This window comes from Vanacampus margaritifer, chromosome 17 (assembly GCF_051991255.1).
Source record: "Vanacampus margaritifer isolate UIUO_Vmar chromosome 17, RoL_Vmar_1.0, whole genome shotgun sequence".
Taxonomy (NCBI): Eukaryota; Metazoa; Chordata; class Actinopteri; order Syngnathiformes; family Syngnathidae; genus Vanacampus; species Vanacampus margaritifer.
The window spans coordinates 8,653,656-8,676,090 of NC_135448.1; the positions used below are offsets into that span (position 1 = coordinate 8,653,656).

At 38.0% G+C, this 22,435-nt stretch overlaps 1 protein-coding gene across 3 annotated transcripts in view; it reads right to left on the reverse strand.

The window, feature by feature from the left end:
- Nucleotides 1-22,435, reverse strand: part of epha10 (EPH receptor A10) — a 437,494-nt gene that overhangs the window by 36,620 nt on the left and 378,439 nt on the right. For 2 of the 3 annotated variants that reach the window (XM_077548081.1, XM_077548083.1), the window contains 4 exons: nucleotides 17,112-17,236; nucleotides 11,321-11,612; nucleotides 8,447-8,555; nucleotides 1,039-1,167 (listed from right to left, as the gene is read on the reverse strand). In XM_077548081.1, coding sequence (XP_077404207.1) covers nucleotides 1,039-1,167; nucleotides 8,447-8,555; nucleotides 11,321-11,612; nucleotides 17,112-17,236 — 655 coding nt within the window. The remainder of the gene's footprint in view (nucleotides 1-1,038; nucleotides 1,168-8,446; nucleotides 8,556-11,320; nucleotides 11,613-17,111; nucleotides 17,237-22,435) is intronic. The other variant, XM_077548084.1, reaches the window with a different exon arrangement.

Consider the following 22,435-nt stretch of genomic DNA (forward strand, 5'->3'; position numbering starts at 1 on the left):
CCTGAGTCGTCACTAGTGCTGTCACTATCAAATATTTTTAGAATTGATTAATCGTTCGATTATTCAATCGATTAATCGACTAATTGGATTCACTTTAATTTTGCATTAAATTGATTACAAAAGCCTTTTTCCCTTTGATTACTGTTTATTAATCAGTGATTGGCGTTTATTTCATACTTTGTATTCATATAGTGATTTAAAAAAAAGGGGGATTGAAGTTTTACTATGTTACCGGTTCGGTCATTGTTTTCCAAAGTAAAAACAGATGTTTGCAATTGTCTTATATTGATTAAGCACAGAAGGGCTACAGAAATCACTAAACAATTACTGTTGATATGCTCAAATCAGAGGATTTGGACTATTAAAAAAAAAAAGCCTTCAAAAGGTTTTTCAATGATAGCAATAGTTGTCGATTAATTTGATAATCGATTATTTTTCAATTAATCGATTAATTTTGACAGCTCTAGTCTCCTACCAGAAATGTCCCTGACAGGCCAAAAACAGATCCTTCGGACAGTACCTTTAATAGACTGATATGACTTGAATATAAAACCTCAAAGCCCTAAATGTTGTCATGCTGAATGTGTTGCTAATTTGCATAGATCTTGACAGAAAGTCAAAAGATATGCTAGGAAGGAAGGAAATACGGAAGAGGGGGCATCATCACAGCGGGGTTATGTCGCATAGCTTGAATCCTTTTCCATCAATTCTTTTGAAACGTCAGATGTGATTTAAAAAAAAAAAGTAGAGGTTTCTTTTTGGATATTAATTCAAAAACTGACAGTCGCTTTTTAAGTGCATTTCATAACATGCTGGGGCACCGATCCGAGGTTATAAAAGGAACTGGGCCAAACAGCTTGACGAAAAGAGGGAGAAAAAAGAAGATACTTCTTTAGCTTATTAGCATTTTATTTGTATGAGGAAAGCAAAAGAAAGAAAAGAAACCACTAAGGGACAAATGCAATGGCAGGAGGACTGCAGGGAACTGAAAAGGAAGATTTAGAGGATGGGGGAGTGGGGAATGCATGCCAAGTGTACCTGGGCATCAGCTGTGTGAAGGGAGGAAGAGGAGAGAGAAGAGGAGGAGGAGGAGGAAGAGTGGAGAAGGATGTCGAGAGCAGCACCACGCTAGCAGGAGTTACATTGGAGGAGCTTGAGCAGACACTGCTGGGAAGAAGACAAGGGGGTGGGGTAGGGGAGGGGCTCTTTTCAGTACTTTGAAAAGCTGGCAAAGCAAAACATTTGGACTCATTAATTCCGTTTAATATTCAAATATTGTCACTGCTGGCAAAAAAAAAAAAAAAAAAAAAAAAAAAAAAATCACCGTGGATCCTTATTTCGATGACAACATCTATTTATCTCATTTGGAGAAAAAAAAAAAAAGATCTATGCTCCCACATGAATAGTAGACAAATATGGTTGCCAACTCACTGAATTACTTTGCCAACTCTGCTGCCATTATCTCAGCCCAAGCAAATGCATTGCAAACTAATAGAAATAAATACTCTGATGCATCAATGACACTAAACTGAAACCCAACTTAAGTAGGCTGAACTCCAAAACACTTTATAAGAGAGAGTAAGACGGAGGCTAACATGAAGATTGATAGTTCGAGAAGATCATTGTTTAGCGGGTAAGAGACACAGTAGAAATAATTCACAATAGTAGAGAACCTGTTTACTTGTAATTTCATTGGCTCTCACTGATATTTACTGGACTTAAGTATTTTGAAAAATACTTTAATTCATTCACTCCCAGCCATTTTCACTGAAGCAACCCCCTTTGCTCCCGGCTGATTTACTGGATTTTGACAGATTTTTTAAGGCCCACAGAATGTTGTGTTCTATTGCTATAAAAACGTGGAACCTATAAAAAGAAGGATTACAGCCTCTTCTTTCATCAGGAAAAACAAGTATAGTTGTATCTGTTTCCGTTTTGCAGCAATTAGCATTAGAATATAGCTAAGTTTCATAAGTAATCACAAATCTGTTTAAAACACTGGGGAAAGAGCTTTTTGCCACATGGCCCCTGTTGATCTCTTATGCTCTGCTGCCACTACCATTGCTTCAAGCATTCTCTTCAGGTCAGAGGCTGCATCAAAGCCTTCTGTATGCTCTAACATAAAAAGTACATTCAAAAACGTATAAATACGTCTTTGGGAGCATGGTAATATTAATAATGTTTTTTGGGAGCAAATGAGTAGTTGGGTCTTTCGAGTATTTGACTATTTCTGGAAATGAGTTAGAATTTTGACCAATTGTGACACCACAATTCGATTTTTGTTTAAATCCTTTAAGCTAGCCAGCGCTGGCACCATTTATTTGCTGTGTGGACACTGAGGGATGAACATCTCCAGAAGACCAAGAAAAAAAAAAAAAGATTGGTAGATTTGTTGGGCATCTCTTTCAGAAAGTTGAATTTGGAAAAGTTGGTAAATATAGGGACAAATCTGTTAAGTTGCTAACACTGAGTAGCCGCATGCTTAGCAACATGCGCTAGCACTGCCCGGTCATCATGGTAACATACAAAGCTGAGTATTTTAAATCCTAGTGTGATAAATAGTTATTTAATGTACTGTAATTCTTTATCTTTTGACAAAAGAATGACAGATATATTTTAATAAAGGCACACTATGAACTGTTTTAGCATGTGAAAAAAAATCATCACTTGTCTAAACATGACATTCTGATTAATAATATATTTGTGGAATATGAGTTATGTAGCAAAATCCAGCCATTTTTATCCATCTTAGGGGGCGGCCATTTTGCCACTTGCTGTCGACTGAAGATGACATCACAGTTGCGCAGGGCTCAGGCAACGACCAATCACTGCTCACCTGTTTTCTGAAGTTGAGCTGTGATTGTTTGTTAACTGAGACCTGAGCAAAATGGCCGCCCCCCTGAGATGAATACAAAATGCTGGATTTTGCTGCTTATATCAACCATATATTTAGACTAGCGGGGCTGCTTAGAACACATTTTTTTTGTGGGGTGACTTCCTCTTTAATAAAACAGTTTCATTTAATAGTAGCCATATTACCAGCTCAGTGGACGAGTGGTTAGAGTGTCTGCCCTGAGACCGAGAGGTCGTGGGTTCGATTCCCGGCCGGGTCATACCAAAGACTATAAAAATGGGACCGATTGCCACTCTGCTTGACACTCAGCGTTAAGGGTTGGAATCGGGAGGTTAGATCACCACATGATTCCCGAGCGCGGCGCTGCTGCTGCTCACCGCTCCCTCAGGGGATGGGTCAAATGCGGAGAACAAATTTTGCCCCACTTAGATGGGTGTGACAATCAGTGGATCTTATCTTATCATATTGCTGCCTTTTCCTGAGATCTGATGAAATGCAGTCTTTAGTGAACAATACCAAACAGTTTGCCAAAACTCACTAATGCATCAGACTCTGTATGCAAGTGCAGAGAGCTATTTGTATTCCCGAATTTGCACAAATTTGAGCTCAAACACCAGCAGGTGTATTCAAAAATACCAGGCAAACTGGCTTTACATCATATCACATAGTCATATATTGCCCATTTCTGTGCCTGACCAATCAGAAACAGTCAGGAGCTTACAGTGACGAGAATATGCTAAATAGCTACAAGAGCGCTACAACAAATTTGCATGACCAGAATTGAAGTCCAGCTAAAACAAAGGTGTAACAAAAAATCAGATTTTTGTACAGCTCTATATAAACCACAGATGAAAACAAGTCACACTTCCTCTTTCTCCTGGTATCTCCCGATACCTTGACCTTGCACCCACTCAATCTCACTCATATGCAATGGGGTGACCACTGAAGGGTAAGCCATCCCTTTCACTGACCAGTCAAGGCTGAGCTTCCTGGAGAATGTTCGGTCAAAGCCCTCAAACTCCGGCTCTATCAAACTTTGTCAGGCACGAGCATGGATGTGTGTGTGTGTGTGTGTGTTTGAGTGATGTATTTGTGAGCCAAGAAAAAAAACTCCAACAAGTACTACTTCTTCCTGTCATGTCCATTGGACCATATATTCTCATTTACCAGTGTGAGACGTGCTCAACATAGTGTATAGTAAAGCATTGTGCAGCAATATCAACATGGTAAAGACATTTTCCCACATGACTGATGCAAACGACATGCTAGGCTGGTCACAAGTTAATCACAGGTGAATACTGAAACTGCAAAAAAAAAAAACACCAAACTGATTGACCGCATCAGCTGGAAGCAGACTTGTTAACTGATGACAACAATGGAAGAGAAGGAGGGTCTCCTGTATTTACGTCTCAGGCTGTAGAACCTTCAAGTCTTTCGTAAGTCAAGAAGGGGCATTACTAAGTAGATGTTATTAACCTCGTAGAAATTGCTTTCCTTTCTATGACTGATATGCCGGGTAACAACAAGGAGGTAGCATCTCATTTGAATACGGAAGTGTGGAACTGCCAATGTAAACATTTTTTACTGGAATATGTGTTTGAACATATTTGCAAATACGTTTAATTGTACAATTTTATGTAATTAATCGCAATTAATCACAATTAATTGGGATTAATTACATTTTCCTACTTCTGCTTCTACTTTTTGTGGGAATGTTTATGTTATTGGGATTTTTATTCTCCACAATTGTTTTGCTCTGAAACAACTCCCATGATTAATCACAATTAATCACAATTAATCGTGATTAATCACATTTTTCCTACTCCTGCTTCTACTTTTTTGTGGGAGTGCTTATGTTATTGTGATTTTTATTTTCCTAAATTTTTTCGTCGTGAAACAACTCCCACATAATACTTCAGATTTCAACTTCCGATTTCAGCTTCCAATTTAACGTTAAATATCAACTTTTCCCCGTTCATTTTCAACGGGGCTGGCATTGAACTTTTTCCATGTCCTACTTTCCACGCCCACTTCCATACATACAACTTCTCATCATTACCCTCTCTGATACTGCTCAGTGGTGCAATTAGTAAAGTGCAGTGTCCAGTAACCAGGAGATCGCGGGTTTGAATCCCACCTCCAACTGTATACTGCAAATATAGCCATGGCAATTATGCTAAGGGATATACTGCCAATCTTAGTTCCACTTTTCCATATAAATTTCAACTTGCTTCAAAAATTCACACCTCCTGGGTTCAAGGGTTCGTTTTATTCATTTATCTTTCAACTACAATTAATACTTTGTAATTTTCACATAATGTATCTTTCAATTTTCTTCATAAGCATTCATCTTAGCATTCAGCTATTAGCATTCAGCTTTCAGCATTCCGACATAATTTCAGCAGAAATTGCACTTAGTCTAGTTTCTTCAAAGCTTGTAACAGATATTTACTTAATTAAAATCTTGGAATTCATGTAAAATCCTCAAATAGAAAGCATATTTAGGTCCAAAGAATGTTCTAACAGCTTTCTTTGGTCTTTGAATACAATTGTTCTTCTGTAAAATACAACTGTTGAACAAAACGATCAAACAGACTCCGCTTTACAGGCATCTTATATTCTACTCATAGAAACCATTCTTAAAACTTCCCGCTTGCAGGTTTAGAACCTTCTCATGTTTAATCATCTTCCCGCCAGTGACTCCTCCAAATTTGGCTGCACAGTGAGTTAACGGAGTTAATTAAAAAAAAAAAAAAAAAAACGCTTTTATGAATTTAATCTCTAGAGTTAATCACTATTAATTTTAACTGCAGATGATCCTTTAGCTTGACAGCGGATGGTTACGTCCACAGGTTGTGTTTGAGCAATAAACACAACGACATGCATTCAAATAAAGCAATTAATAAAAGTTTGCGTATGACTTTTCAGAATATTTGTTATTTTAAATCACGCAATTAATTAACTGATTAGAAAAAATGTTGAATACATACTCTTAACTTTAAATGTCGCAAAAATTTAACACTTGACAGGTGCTCTTCAAATATGGCAGGCAAATAATTTTGATAAAAAGCCTTTTTTAATTAAGTGATTAATCATGATTAATCAAAATTCTAATTAATCTGATTAGAAAAAATTATCAATTGTATTTTCGAAAACGTATGTGCAAAATACGTACTTGTAAGTATGTTCGATCGTATTTGCAATCATGTTCAAACATATAAATACTTTGCAAATATGAATTTTCTTGCAAATTTGTTCAAACTTGCAAATACGTTTAAATGTATTTGCCGGTCAAAAACATTTCCTCCACTTTGGCAGTCCGACGCTTCCAAAGGAATGTGTAACACAGTAACCCATAAACATTTTTCACTAAACAAACTAAAATTCTAAGGATTAGAGATTAGGCAGGTTTTGCCTGTAACGTAGCTTCATCACTATCGCCACCTTGTGTCCGAGCCTTTTGTGTCCGAGCCTTTTGTATGACTCATTTGCATGTTTGCCAGTCAGCAGGCAGATCGGTACATCAGAGACCCTCCAGCCGTGTCTCGAAGCTGGCTGTCTTTGCAAACACAAGAGCCTGATAATTGAGGCATCAAGCCATTCCGCATCCTTGTCTTCACACAAAACATAAGGAGCAGGATAATGGTGCTGCGCTGATGAACAATGGAGAAACCCCTTTTCAATGCAATGCAGTGATGAGGAAAAAGGAATGGTGAAAGATAAGCGTTATTACTCAATAAAGCGTGACGTGTGCGGTGAATATTCAGCGAGCGCCTGCGTGTGGCAGATTGTCATCTATTTTGTCTGTTTCTACATTGGCGCTCAAGCATTCACGTGATGCTTTGCATGGGTTTTGAACACGTCTGTCATGCCCATGCCATGAATTCCTTTGTGTGCGCGTGAGAGACAGAGAGCGGGAAAGATCGACGGCAACAGTTTGCTGGGTGTTGCGACTGACTACAGCCCATTTCAACACTCAGTTGACCCCATCATCGGGCCTTCACATTTGTCTCCAATTGCTCTGCTGCTATCAATATATATATATATATATATATATATATATATATATATACACATTTTTTTTTTATGTTAATATCTGACAGCTGCCTACTCTCACTGGCCACCATCAGTTACATGGGCACAATCGAATGGAAAAGGTCTATCAAATACACTATCAAAGAAACATAATGCCGCTTTTGATTGACACTGTCAAAGAGATATGAATTAAACCATATCATCAAAAGTCAGATTTGATTTAATGAAAATAAACTCTTCTTTAGTAGAACTGCATTGCATGTTATGACTGTTAGAAGGGATAACAGTATTACATACTGATGGCAAGGAAGATGAATAAATGGAGTATTTGTAAAATGGATGTACAGTATTGTAAATTTAAACACTAAATCTAATCAAACTAGCATCTTGGAAATGATGGCAAACTCTTTCCGTGACTCTTATGGTTCCTCTCACTCACAGAAATATTTAAGTCTAACTTTGAAGATTTATGTAATTTTCTTAGCCATTTACTTTTTTATTTTTATTTTTTTTTTAAATAATTTTAACACAAACCTACCAAATAAACCGTATATGTTACATATTCATTAGTCTTAATAAAGCCTATTTATTTGAAATGCATAATCCTCAGGTTTATGTATTCAGTATTAATATAGTATAATTACCTTTCTTTAATTTTTACATTTTTGGGATGTCTGCATTCAGTTTCATCCCCAAAACATAACAATTTAAAAATAAATAAATACAATGGCTATAAGTGTTTTTCAAATAGCAGCGACAATATGCTATTTATCATGCCAGATAACCTGATTTTTATTTTTTATTTTATTTGTTATTTTTACTTCGAACATGCATTAATAATAATTAAAAATAATGAAAATAAAAAATTGCCAAGCTTGTAAACAGCAATAAACTAATAAGAAAAAAAGCAGTTGAAGCAAACAAGAAACAAAACTTCACAACATATTAGGCAACAAAAATATAAAGTAAAACAGTCAATCAACCAGTCTTTGGTAATAAATTATATTATATTATGCAATTCAAACAATACACTTTATGTATTTCAAATACATAGAATGAGCAATTATACTTTACTAATACTAAATACTGTATATAAACCTGAGGATTATGCATTTCAAATAAATAGGCTTTATTAGACTAATGAATATGTATCATATAAGGTTTATTTGGTAGGTTTGTGTTTAAAATATTGAAAAATAAAAAAATGGGAATTTGTCATGTAAAAAAAACAACATAAATCTTAAATTAGTCTTAAATATTTCTGTGAGTGCTGTAACTTTCCTATACCTACTTGTATTCCTGCAAATTTTCTGGATCTAAACTCCATTGCACAATTTTCAATGTGCTATTTGCAGATGCTTCAATAGAAGCAATCCTTTTATTTTTGGATTAGTGTAATCTGGATTACACACACATTGAGCCGATGGGCCATTGTTTGTCGATGTCAAACGCAGGTTTGTGTGACATTTCCGAAGAATAGAACATAAGGATGTGCTGCGTATCGAGAATGAATAATTGCGTGTATGTGTGCGCGTGCGTCTCTTTAAAGCGCTTTACCTCCTCCAGATGTGCAGTCCGACTCCCATCGACAGCAGCATGACGAGCGCCGCCACTGACACGACAGCGATGATCACCACGGGACTCTGTTCACTGGATGCCAGCGCCACTGCAAAAGCAATTGAAATAGATAGCTGATGAAAATTGAAAAGAAAAAAAGAATAATTAAAAAACTTTTTTTTAACAGTGTTTTTTAAATCATAATTATTCGCATGACTTCAATAGCTAACTCACGATTAATCGCAAATTTTATATCTGTTCTAAATGTACAGCAACATATACAATAATTCCCCCCCTAAGTTTCATACTCTTGTTAACATAAAAGTAGAAAAAATGTAAAATTAAAGGAAATATGGCTGCATCTTTTAGTAATTGACACAGCAATTTTATAATAATTCATCAAATGTAATTAAAATTACAAAGATGTACTGTAGCCTACTGTAAAAAATGAGAGTGACATTGATTTGTGTTGAGGTCATTTATCTGCCACTAGATGGCATAATTGCATTTGTAAGACGTTGATGACAGCTCAGCGCATTTTTCTTTTCATATTAAAAGCTATTTAATCTTTAACATGAAGGAACTTGTGAACTTCATTAATTGTGCGTGAAAAAAATAGTGCCATTAAAGGAACTTAAAATTAACTCAAAATTAACACATACATTTTGACACCCCTAAAAAACAGCAACATTAGGGATAACAAGGGGTCTTACGACAAATGAATCACCTTTTTAGGGGCCTCAATGTGGCCGAAAATTTGACATTTTGCAATCATAAATGCACATATTTAAAAGACCCGGAATACTACTCCCAAAAAATACTTAGTAGTTCTTCATGGAATGGATTGTGAAGCCATGGCCCACCCTCTAATTAGCTGGGACACCCTGCCTTTGCTGATTAGATTGGCTAACTTTAGGCATGATGACTGATAAGCCAATCGGAAGCAGAGTAGGGCGGGTCACGACAGGATTAATAATTCTTCAAATAGTGTCCTGGCTCAATGGAAGCGCTTTGCGCTCATACATTGGAGACTTGCTCGTGGTGTGGGTTCGATCCCCCGGGGTGGCCGCCGCCGGTTACACACTAACCTGCATGATCTAGTTTAGTTTTAGTAGCTAGGGTGATAGTTTAAAGTAAGTTAAAACACAAAAAATGGAGACTAATACTTCAAGTTTTGGAACTAAAACAATATTGAGGTCTAATAGTGACTGTTTTTTCACATTTTTTGTTTATTGTTCATTAAATATTGTTTGTTGTGTAAGTCATGATAATTATATTATTGTGAGCAAGCTACACCACTGACGACCCGAGAAATGTATACTATTCTTAGGAACTTCAGAACGCCGGCTCACAAGCAAAATTGGTGGTAAATAAAAAATTTTTTTGAGAGTGTATAGAAAATGAAATATAACCGGCTAAGCTTTATGAGAATTGTGAAATGCCAACAAATATTTATTTATGTCTTATGTCAAAATGTTGCAATTTTCGTGAAATTCAAATTGGCGGCAAAATTGAAAGGAAAATTCAATGAGCATTTTTTATATAAATAACAACCGTAAACATCACTGTAACCCAAACAAATACATAGAAAAAACACATGTGCAAATAGTAACAATGATATACATTTAATTGAAATTTCACAATTTTAGAATTTTTTAAAATGGCGGCTCATGGTCAAAAATGGCGGGAACATTTTGAAAACTGATCTGATTAAAATCACAAATGGTCTCATTAGCAATTCTAAAATTTTGTTTTGTTTTTCAAAATGTTGCAATTTTCGTGAAATTCAAATTGGCGGCAAAATTGAAAGGAAAATTCAATGAGCATTTTTTATATAAATAACAACCGTAAACATCACTGTAACCCAAACAAATACATAGAAAAAACACATGTGCAAATAGTAACAATGATATACATTTAATTGAAATTTCACAATTTTAGAATTTTTTAAAATGGCGGCTCATGGTCAAAAATGGCGGGAACATTTTGAAAACTGATCTGATTAAAATCACAAATGGTCTCATTAGCAATTCTAAAATTTTGCCTACCGAGACGGGCTAATGGTCATTTTAATGAAAACACCGTGTTAAAAACATCTCTGAGTGTGTTGCAGTTCAACACCCTGCAGACAATCAAAACACTAACACACACACATGCCTTAACTCCAGCAAACATAATATGTGGCATTGCCAAGTAGTGTTTATAGTTTGAGATATTTGTTGGCTACATTTCTTGTGTAGCAACAAGGATGTTACACTCTGGTTGCCTTGAAAACTTTCTGAGGTCATCACTTGTTTGACACTTCTCAGCTCGCCCGCGGCAAGAATAGGCATCATCCATAAAGCTACTGTGAAACTAAGACCTCTCTTGCGAATCACAAAAAGGTCAACTGCTTTTTGTGTAATATTCTGTTTGGCCAAAAATAAAAGAACAAATGAGCCATGCCAGATTTGGTCTTTTGACCGCACGTAGGAGATGCTGGCTGCGCGCAGCAGCTTTTAGGTAAATTTGCCCCTGCGTATAATGTGAAGCTGCACAGCACTAAAAATCCCATAGCTGAATATAAAAATGGTTATTCCCATTAGAAGTTAAAGGCATAAAGCACACACACAGAGTAAAAACTACACTCTGAGGTGTTATCAAAGACAAACTGTTTCACAGCTCACCGATAAAATGTAGAATCTTCACACATTATCGCAAACACTGTCACAATGCTGACTCTAACTCTAGCAGCACGGCTCATTGTTTAGGCTGGCTGTGTGCCCGCATAACCCCCCGCATCTTAAGTCACTGCCTGGAGGTGCTCGGCTGAGAGGTATGAGCGTGGAGAAAGAGAACAGGACAAGGCCGAGGAGGTGTTAAAAGGCTACTCACACTCTCCCAGTGTCTGCAGTTCCAGGGGAGCGCTGTAGGCGCCGTAGTCAATGGGAGAAGTTGATGACGACGAGGAAGAAGAAGAGGAGGAAGAAGAAGAGGAGGAGGGATAAGCAGAGGAGGATGATGAGGAGGTAGAGGACGACAGAGGGGAGGAGGACAGTGATGAGGAGGGCGCTGTTGTAGTGAAGGGGCGAATCAGGAAAACATAGGTGGTGCCGGCTTTGAGGTTGTTGACACTGATTCGTGTGGCGGATGTCTTCACAGTAGAATAACTTTGATCCTTTTGCTCCTGTGGAGACAGAACATGCAATTAGAGAAACAAAAATAGATTGGATCGGCGTGTGACATGTTCATCGCAAAGCGACTTTGACAAAGTTGCATGTGCCCCATTATGACAAAAAAAATAAAAATACATATTGAAATTACAGTACAAGTAGATGCATCTTAATTAAATAAAATGTTGCAGACAATAATTTATTTCAATTGCCCAATTCAACTACCTTGGAATTCCACAGGTAAATAGGTCAAAGGGCAGCCACGGCCAAATGCCTAAAGAAGGTGACGCAGATCCTCAATAGTCAGCCGAACGAATAAGATCCACGCCATCAACAGCTACACCTAATTACACAATGACCTGCTCAGTGAATGCCTCAGGCAACAGAAGCCCAGCAAGGAGAAGGAGCCAGATGGACTGTGATTGAAACACAAGCCCCTGCAAATACATCGAAGGGCAGCCACTGCCAAATGCCTAAAGAGGGTGAGGCAGATCCTCAATAGTCACCTGAACAAATAAGAGCCACGCTATCAACAGCTACACCTAATCACACGACAAACTGCTTTAGTGAATGCCTCAGGCAACAAAAGCCCAGTAAGGAGAAGGAGCCAGATGGACTGTGATTGAAAGACAAGCCCCTGTACTACATGTGAAGTACCATGGACAAATGGAAGAAGTGTCTGACGTGGAGAAAACATACTTGTACCTGGAAAAGGCTGGATTGAAGCAGCACTAATCTCGGCAACACAAGAACAGGCCCTAAACACAAGATCAGTAGTTGTAATAGTAGTGGTAGGGTCTATATCACAGGCAAGACTAATACTAATACATGGATTAGGAAAACCAGGTAGCAGAAATAGTGAACTGGAACATTTGTACCAAATATGGACTAGACGTCCCAGAATCAAGATGGCAAAAACCACCAAAGACGATTGAGAACAACCAGGCCAAGATCCTGTGGGACTTCCAGATCCAGGATGACAAATTCCTGATAGGCGACCAGCCTGGCATAGTGGTGGTGGATAAACATCAGAAGACAGCTCATGTCGTGATACATGTAGCAATCCCGAATGATAGCAACATCCAGAAAAAAGAACATAAAAAGAGTGTAATATTGGAAAGAGCTCATATCCTGCGCAGAAGCCTTAAGCTCCCAGACCTCTAGTAGAAGACCCATGCTAAAAATATATACTTTCTTGTACAAGTACATACAACAAGTGTTTTGTCACCCCAAAATGTTGAAGATTCAAATTTATGTTTCTCAACTCTTAAACCCTCTGACAAAGAACAACATATTTGCAGATATATCTGTCAAGATTGAGCATTTCTTGGGTGGAGTTTGCATGTTTTCCCCGTGCCTGTGAGGGTTTTCTCCGGGTACTCCGGTCTCCTCCCACATTCCAAAGACATGCATGCCAGGTTAATTGAACACTCTAAATTGTCCCCAGGTGTGATTGAGAATGTGGAATGTTGTTCGTCTCTGTGTGCCCTGCGATTGGCTGGCAACCAGTTCAGGGTGTACCACACCTACTGTCCGAAGCCGGCTGGGATCGGGTCCAAAACCCCCGCAACCCTTGTGAGGAATACGCGGTTAAGAAAATGGATGGATGGATGATAAACTGTAGCGCTCATTAGATTGTGCAGGTGCACCTAATGTTGTGTCCTCAGAGTATATGTTGTTAATGTGTCTCACTTTGTGAGAATGACTTATACAAACATACATTACCTTAATTGCTCTAGTGTGATGTTTTGTGTTTTTGTCATTTGCCAGCGATTTGTTTGCCATCACTGCATTGGTAGTCATCATTTTATCTTTACGTGTACTTAGGCATAATGACTCCAACTGTCACTGACGCTTGTGTAGCCAATTGTGAGTAAACATAAATGCATAGAATGCTAGGTATCACTTTTTAGTCCAGAAATAGGACAGCATATGAGGAGGAAAATTGCTTTAAAAAATATAAGCGTTCTCAAACTCTTGATAGGAGGGGGGATACCACTCACTGCTGCGTGTATTTATTACGTTAAAACATAAGTGGGAACAAATGTTTAGCAATATTTTTGGCTGTTATGTTGGCCCACGGTGTGACGCAAGACCTTAATAAGAGAAGAAAAATGATACCACACCTCCAAAGCAATACTATTTTTAAAAAACACTTCTACAGGCTCTTTGTTGCTGTGTAATTGTATTGCCTTTTCATTTCATGGCTTTGCAACAATGTTCCTGTCCGACTCAGTTATTTTCTATCTCTCCCCGGCACCCTTGCTTTTATCTACCACCCTCCCAAAGCTTCTTCCTTCAATTCTCTCCAGCACCATGCTCTTGGAAACACTAAGCCATGTCATCTTCACCTAATCTATTACCCGTCTAATATGTTATCTAACTTGTTCTCTACCTCTGGCATCTCAATCTTACCAAATCCTCACCGCCTTATGTGATCTCCTCACTTTTTGCGCGTCTAAGCTGGCCCACTCCTTTTCCATGTGGCAATACAGGAAGCATATTTTAATACATATGGCCACATATACAGAAGAGAAGGAGGTGTGAAAGGGGTTATGTGAGCATGACAGACATAACCAAAAATGTAGTGTTGCTTGAAAATACACCGTATGAACATGGTGGTAGCCCGACAGCTGTGGGTTTACAAACAAGCATGGCAGATTTACTGTGAAGACTGTCTGGTGAGAATCCGCGTTGAATGAGTGTGATCATTAAAAGTACAGTGGTTATCCACATGACTGGACCTTATTAAAATACCTTTAAAAATATATATGTTTCATCTTGCTGATGATTATCTGGCCATTAACATCGTTAAATTAACCCTGAATTTCACATCAGACAAACATTTAGCTCATCTGTGTTTTTGACAGCTACCGCTAGGCGCAGGTGGGGGACTCGAGTCACATGACTTGACTCGAGTCTTCAAATACCAAGTAGAATGGCAACATACAAGGTTCACAAATCAACAAGCTAAGAAAAGGGACAACGTCTAACTTCATTCTTTACTATGAAACCCACAGACGTACGTAGTTAGCTTCAAAGGCTAGCTAAGCTAAAGCTGGTCAAACATTAACTAAACTTCATGTCGGTTATGCATACATTTATCATCATAGTATCTGTGTTACATACTGTACATTGGTAGCTGTAAACAGTACATGCAAACAGAAGTTTAGTATTGTAAATGTTAAAATCAGAGTAGCTTGAATCTCAGGCGTTCGTTTATTTTTTAAGTAAAATATAAAGTACCGGTACTTTTTTTGTGTTACGATCAGTAAAAGAAGTTTTATCATTCAAGTTTATCTGACTTTGTTTGACTGAGCAAAATTGTTTGACTTAATTTTCGATGTAGATCACCCAACTGACGAGCCGACTCGACTTGCTTGAAATTTTGTGTGTACATGACTGACTTGATTTTTGCCACAGTAACTTCTGACTTGCTTGAAATGTGAAGGCTAAGGCTTGAGATTTATAGTTGAGACTTGATGATTTTCTGTACCTCAGGTATGACTCAGCATGATTGACGCTAAGAAGCTAGCATAGTGCCCGGACTGAAAATCTGTGGATTTGGGTGTCACAATGGGTACAAACTGTCAATGTAATTTATTTGTGGATGTTTGTTAGTCTCAAATGTAAGATTTGACATAAATGTATAATATTTGACTGTGTTTATAATAAAAGGCAGAGGTGGCAAATCCAGGTCCAGAAGGTAAACACCCTGCCACAGTTTGGCTTTAGCCCCTGATGCTAGCCAGCTAGTGTTATTGATGCATTAGCAAACATGTTTATCTGATGCTAGCTATAAATATTTTGTACACTACTAACAAATAGCATATTTTCATTTGTTCTTACTTAAGTGCTTGTATTTGTAAATATTGTAAACGTAATGCTTTAGTTAAATGTTATCATTAACTCTTTTACTGCCAAAGACGTTAAATGACGTTCTGCAAAAACCTACGGAGGAGCGCCAAAGACGTTAAAAGACGTCCACCCATTTTCTTTTTTTTTGAAACGGGTGGAGTAAAGCCTTGCCCAGCTGTGGTGAAAGTTTCAAGCAGGTCTAGTGAGCCTAATGACTATTTTTGGCCCCTAGAGGGCAGCGATGACTCTCTTTTGACAAGATTGGGTAGGCGTCAGTAGAAGACGTGAGGCGGAGCTAGAGGGGACAATGGCTGGGGAAGGGAAGAGAAGAGAACATGTCGACCGGTTTGCAAGCAGCTCACGCTCGAGCTTTTTTTTCAAAGACGAAAAGCATCGACCAACGCTAAAGAGCACATTGATGACGACGATGATCATCATCGATGATGATGATGGTGACTCCGAGGTTGGAAGCGTTGACGCGGCAGTAGAAGACGTGAGGCGGAGCTAAAGCGAACAATGGCGGTTGCAAGCAGCTCACACTTGGGAATTTTTTTCAAAGACGAAAGGCATCGACCAACGCTAAAGAGCAAATTGATGACGACGATGATCATCATCGATGATGATGATGGTGACTCCGAGGTTGACGCCGAAGTTGGAAGCGCTGACGCGGCGGCTATGACGATGTCATAAAGGTTCACGGGCTAGCGATGCTAACACCGGAAAACGCGGAGCACGCTCAGGCGGACGTTCAATCGGACGACGAAGAGTGCCCCGAGTCCAATGCATATTCATCGGAGGAGTGGGTACAGTCTGCTACTTGCTATTCCCCGGAAAAAAAGGCCGTCAAGAAAGTGTAACGTCTGCACGCGAAAGGGACAATCAAAAGTAATCTGTTGTGCAAATCCTGGTCCCTCTCCTTGCACGCAGGAGAGCGTTACAAAAAGAAAAACTGTATTTGAAACATCCACATAATTGTAAATAGTACCACAGTTGCACACATTTGTAAATAGTTTGCGAAATTGTTTTGTCAAATTGTTACACTGTTGAATGGAAATAAACATATTTTGCAATCCAAAAACACTTTTTCATTGTTGATGGTGGTGTATTACAGAAGTAAAGCACTATTTAGGTGTTTGTGGCATCATTCATGGACAAAAAGAAGTGTAGAATTCACTAGAGTGCATGAAATAACATCGTTTAACAAAAAGCTCTTTTTCTCCGCTTTTTGTTTCAAAACAGAGCATTTCGGTGAAACTAACCATTTTCTATTGTTGATTACTGAAGAACGGAATAAGGTAGAAACAAACTTTTTTTTCTGATGAAAGATGAGAGTTCAATCTTTCATTTGGTAGTATGTGTGTTTCCATAGTCCAAATACAACATTTTCTGTGGACCTTGAAAGATCAGTCTAAATGCTTAAATCGGCTGGCACTGGCGACATCCCGTTTCTGAAAACGTCTGGCAGTCAAAGAGGTAATATTAGTCAAAAAAGTAAAAAAGGTGCAATTCATACATAAGTAACTTTGTGTTCATGTTCAGATTCCAAATTGTCCATGACATTTTAGGTCAAATTCCATGATGTTCAACATCACATTTTGGGCTCAGTTGGTCCACTGAACATTCCGTTTTGTTGACCATTTAAAACCTGGGTTTACCTTCTCGTAGTATTTGACTTCATATTCCGTCCGGCTTCGATTTGGGGATGAAGGTTGCCTCCACACCAAGGTGATACTCTTTTCCTCAATCTTCTCAGCTCGTAGCTCACTGATCAGAGATGAAGCTATACAAATAGAACGTGCGAGGAGAGAAGAATAGAAAGTCAGTTTTGGATCGGAGAACTCTGGTCGTCTTCCACACGTACGACACTTTCAATAGCTTTATATTTGTCAAGGACATTAGGACACTTTTGCTCCCGCAGTTACAGCATCACAGTGTAACAAAGGTCTTTTTTTTCTCCTTTCAAAAACGGCTATTGATTTATTCAGCAACCCGACAGTATTTTCAGTTCAGATTTGAAAGAAAAAGCGTTTTATATTTAAGGACAGATGGGAGAGTCCGCCAATATTCTACATTAGGGAGAAGGAAGAAAAAGGAGCAGGACAGTAGTAATGGATTAGTCATTCAAGAGACCTTGTAACAGTGTGTGTGTGTGTGTGTGTGTGTTGGGGGACTGAAGCACGTTGAGACTGACAATAGATCAATGTAGATATGGATTGAGTGACAAGTTGGCATCGACATGAGACTAAAGGATGGAGACTCTCCCAAATTCAAACAGCCATTTTTTTCTCGCTCTCCAAGTCTCTCCATTATTCTAACCACAATAACTTTTTCTGACTCAATCTGTGAGAGGCAAAGTGAAAGTCATACAGACAGATTACTCATCTCTTTGGCTGCATGCATATTACATTGTTGAAAAATCTGTCCACCATTCATTATTAACAATTTCAATTGGCAATCAGTCCTGCGGCACATGTTTCCATTTTCTACTTTCTATCTGAGCCTAAGGTTGATTTAAAAATAAATAAATACATAATTTTTTTGTATTGCATTAAAAAAACTTTTATTCTACAAATTAATCCCTTGTTTATGTATTAATTTATGATTGCCAGTTGAAAATGACGACTGACCAAGTACATTTTGACACAATTCTGATATAATTCATGGCAGCAAAAACAGAAAAAAAATACACGTTAAATCTAATATCATCAAATCGGAATTAGGCCTCTTCCAAATTTAGATAGAAATACAATAGGCTACATGTTGAATATGTGCAAATGTGACTGCAGCATTAACGGGGGAGGCTAAAATAAGTTTGACGTCCTGGTCCAAACAACATAAAAAATTTGTAAATAATAAAACATTATAAATAAAACTAGACAATACATTACATAGAATGTAATGTAAATATTTTATATTATAAATTATGATGAGTGTCAACGGCAGCCAATTGAGTAATGCAAGTTACCATTTGCGGCCCACCGTCCATTTTCTGGCGTTTTGGGTACAAGTAGTGAAAAAGTAGGTGGTTGCGACACCCACATCCCCCATGGGTGCGACACACCTGACAGCTACTACTACTACTAATGAATTCCACTGAAAGCGCTTGTTTAGCTATGCAAATAAACTATTTACAGCTCAAATAGGAACATTTCTCTTCATAATGCCTCGTGAATTCAGATATTTCAGTTTCAGAAGCAAGAATGTTTTCCTCCACTTTCTGCTGTCTGTTTCAAGGTCTGATTTGTGAACATATCACGTAAATGAATATCAAGAATCTCAAGTAGACACTGATTTCAAAATTGTCATCTTATTAACGATTTCTCTTGCTTTAGTTCTTAACTCATTCACTTGCAGCCATTTTCACTGAAGCAAGCCCCTTCGCTCCTAACTGTTTTACTGGATTTTGACAGATTTTGCAAGGTCCGCAGAATATTGTGTTCTATTGCTATAAAGAGATGGAAACTACCAAAAGAAAGATTAGAGTCTCTTCTTTCATCAGGAAAGCAGCAATTAGCAGTAGAATATAGATAAGTTTCATCATTATTCACGAATCTGTTTAAAACAGTAGGGAAAAGAGCCTTTTGCAACATGGCCCTGGTTGATCTCTTATACCCTGTTGCCACCTTCTGGCCATTTTTGTAATAACTACCATTACTTCACGCATTCTCTTCAGTTCAGAAATTGGCTTCTGTATGCTGTAGCATAAAAAAAACATAAAAACGTATAAATACATCTTTGGGAGCATTCTAATATTTAAAATAGAACGTGTTTATAACGTTTTTGATTCGATAAAAAACCATCAACTTTCCAATGGTTGAAATGGTCCAAATCAGCGCTTCCCCCGTTAGACTCCATTAGTTTTCAATGACAAGTTGGTAGCAGGCTACCAGCCGGCCTACCCATAATGCACCGCGCTGCAGAGATGCGCACTTCGCTTATTGGGAACTTGCACCAGATGCGTAATGGTCATGGCATGGATGCACAACGCTGTTTTTTTGTTGTTGTTTTTAACAGGCAACACTCAAGTATTACTACCCACTCAAGGGCTAATTATACATTTTTTATTGAAGTAGTTAGTAAATTGTGCTGTCACTCAAAATTATGCTAATAATAATGGGGGTGGACATAAGTGAATTATGTTTGGCAAGATTTGTGAGATTAGGAGCAGCGTTATGGTTTTCTCCCCCCCCCCCCCAATAAATTACATTTAATAAACAAAGTTATTATTATTTCCCACTTTTCTTTGACAGTAAAGTTACTTCTTGTTGTTTTCTCTATTTTTTTCTCCCATGGACACAATTTCTTTGTCATCTGTCCTTTCTGGTGCTCCCATCAGCGACCTTAAAAGTGAACTCCCCTTCTTTCTTGGTGCTGTCCTTTTTGCAGCTCATCTTTTCACCTGACCTTTAACCAACATTTCATCTATTTTGTTGATGGCAACCGCCACACTTCAATATGTTCGACCTGTCACTCACTCAAGAGACAAATACTTCACGTCCACAAACAGAAAATGTCTGAAGCACTATTATACTCCCCCTTTATATGATTCAAGATAACAGTCAATTGAGGCAACGAAAAAAAAAAAAAATCCATATGTCTAAATTTACGTTATTAACTCATTTGCTCCCCAAAAAGTATTTTATGTTTTTTTTTAATGCTAGAGCATACAGAAGGCTTTGAATGGTTGAAGCAATGGTAGTTATTACAAAAAAAAAAAACGGCCAGCAGGTGTCAGCAGAGTATAAGAGATCAACCAGGGCCATGTTGCAAAAAGATTTTTTTTTTTCTGATGAAAGAAGAGACTCTAATCTTTCTTTGGTAGGTTCATATTTTAATTTCAATAAAACACAATATTTTGTGGGCCTTGTAAAATCTGTCAAAATACAGTAAAACAATATATATATATATATATATATATATATATATATATATATATATTTAAAATTATGTGCTTTTAATTAATAATAGTAAGAATGACTGCAATGTGAGAAAATCAAAGATTTTCATAACGAAACAAGTGGACAGAAACGAACAAAACTCCTGAGACTCCAAACGGCGGAAAACCTCAACTTAATACACTAAATCAAAAACGTAGAGTAAATCTGCTCACCTCACCTTTAACTGCAGACTGTTGTTTGCACTTTTTTGCTTGCTTCGTGCTGAATTATGCATAAGAGTGGTGCTTGCCCCCAAATCCCAGAACACATTAGAGCTCAATCTCAGCACCAAAGAACACATTTGGATGATTTCACTATAGATGTGCACCCACAATCACCTGCCTGAAAATAAGGGGTCTCTATCCACTGTGCAGGGTCTGCATTTTTGAAGCATCATGGATTCAACTAACAATTGTGCGCACCATGTAAAATCCATAACGGCCTCTTTAAAGACATGGAGTATCATTGTAGATACATGTAGACATTAGTAATGAAAATGTGCACCACAATTAATCTCTATGTGTAAAAATTTTATTTCAGGCAATCAAATTTGAGCAATACGTTGCCACACCAGATGTCAGAAGCACTGTTGGGAATAACGTCGTTTAAACTAACAGCGTTAGGTAACTCTGTTCTTTTTTCATAAATGGATTAATGTAACTAATTATTCTCTCCTAAATAATGGTGGCGTCCAAATTTTTAAAAAAATACAAATGACGATCTTGCCTGTTGTAATGTCTTCAAACATGATTAAAAAAAATATTATTATTTTTTAATCTAAAATTGACATTCTTTTATATTTCTAACAAAATGTTCAGGGAGCTCCCAAGGTTATCAGTACAGCTTAAAAAAGTTAAATGGAAACTTAAGCGAGTAAATACCATAGCTCTCTATAGTTTTATACAGTATTTCCCCCCCCAAAATTAAAAAATTCCTGAAATCTTACACTTTCATCATTTCTTAGTTTTGATGACAACAACAAAAGGTTCAGAAGCTTCCCCGGGGTCAGTAGCATGTCTTATAAAGTTAACTGAAAATTGAAATAAATAGCTCCCTGAAATAATAATGCATTTAGATTTACTTTATATTTGGCCGTCAGATTTGAAAAAAAAGGCCGATACCAACAAAAGGCCCAATATCGGCGCCCCGATTATCGGCCTATCCCTAGTCAGAAGCGAGAATTACATTGTCTTTCGGCACTGGGTCATCGAAAAGTTTATTTTCACTGCCACATGAAAACTGACAGACACAGAATGAGTTTGACATGCAATTTGGCGGCCTTAGGGGAGAAGCTTTCTTAGCTTAGCGTTGCAAGTCATCACAGAACAGCAACAACATCGAGGAGACACTGATAGGCAATTGTCAGAAAGACATACAGCTCCACAAAATGGCTTCTTTGAAAGCTTTGCAGTGTACGTCCCAATCATCGATACAGACAAGGCTGGCAGACTTCAAAGGGGAACGATGATGAGAAAGAGACGGGGGAGAATAGATGACGCATAATAGGTGAAGTTTGGCACAATGTAGAGAAGCAGGAGATTTTGGTGTGATTTTGAAGCATGGCGGCTGCCTTTAAATGAGATGCCTATTTCAGGCAGACACGGGATAAATGCAAATTCAATCACTAAAACAGGTATGATAGAAGTTTACATTCCCTTAATTATGGATCCTAGTTAAAAATCAGTATTCGCAACACGCGCGCGTTGGCACAGGAATGCAGCCGGTTTTAACTTTGCCTTCCGTACTGGTGGAGTGTGACTGAAAAGCCAGTTTCCTGAAAGACTCTTATGAATTTCAATTCAAAGCTGCTTCGTGATGCACAGCCCCAGTACAGGCCTCTCATTATGCAGACACTGGGGGTTATGTGGCGGCTCCGGCGCGGGACTCGATGGCAGGTAAAGCCATGAATTGACTTTGGCACAAAATGGCAGCTGCTGCTTCAGGCTTTTGCAGCCGTGCGTACAAAGACAGCGGTTGCACAACTGGCGTCGCTGTTTTATTATCAAAGGAGACAGATGCTGAACCTGCTCTACCAACCGGTG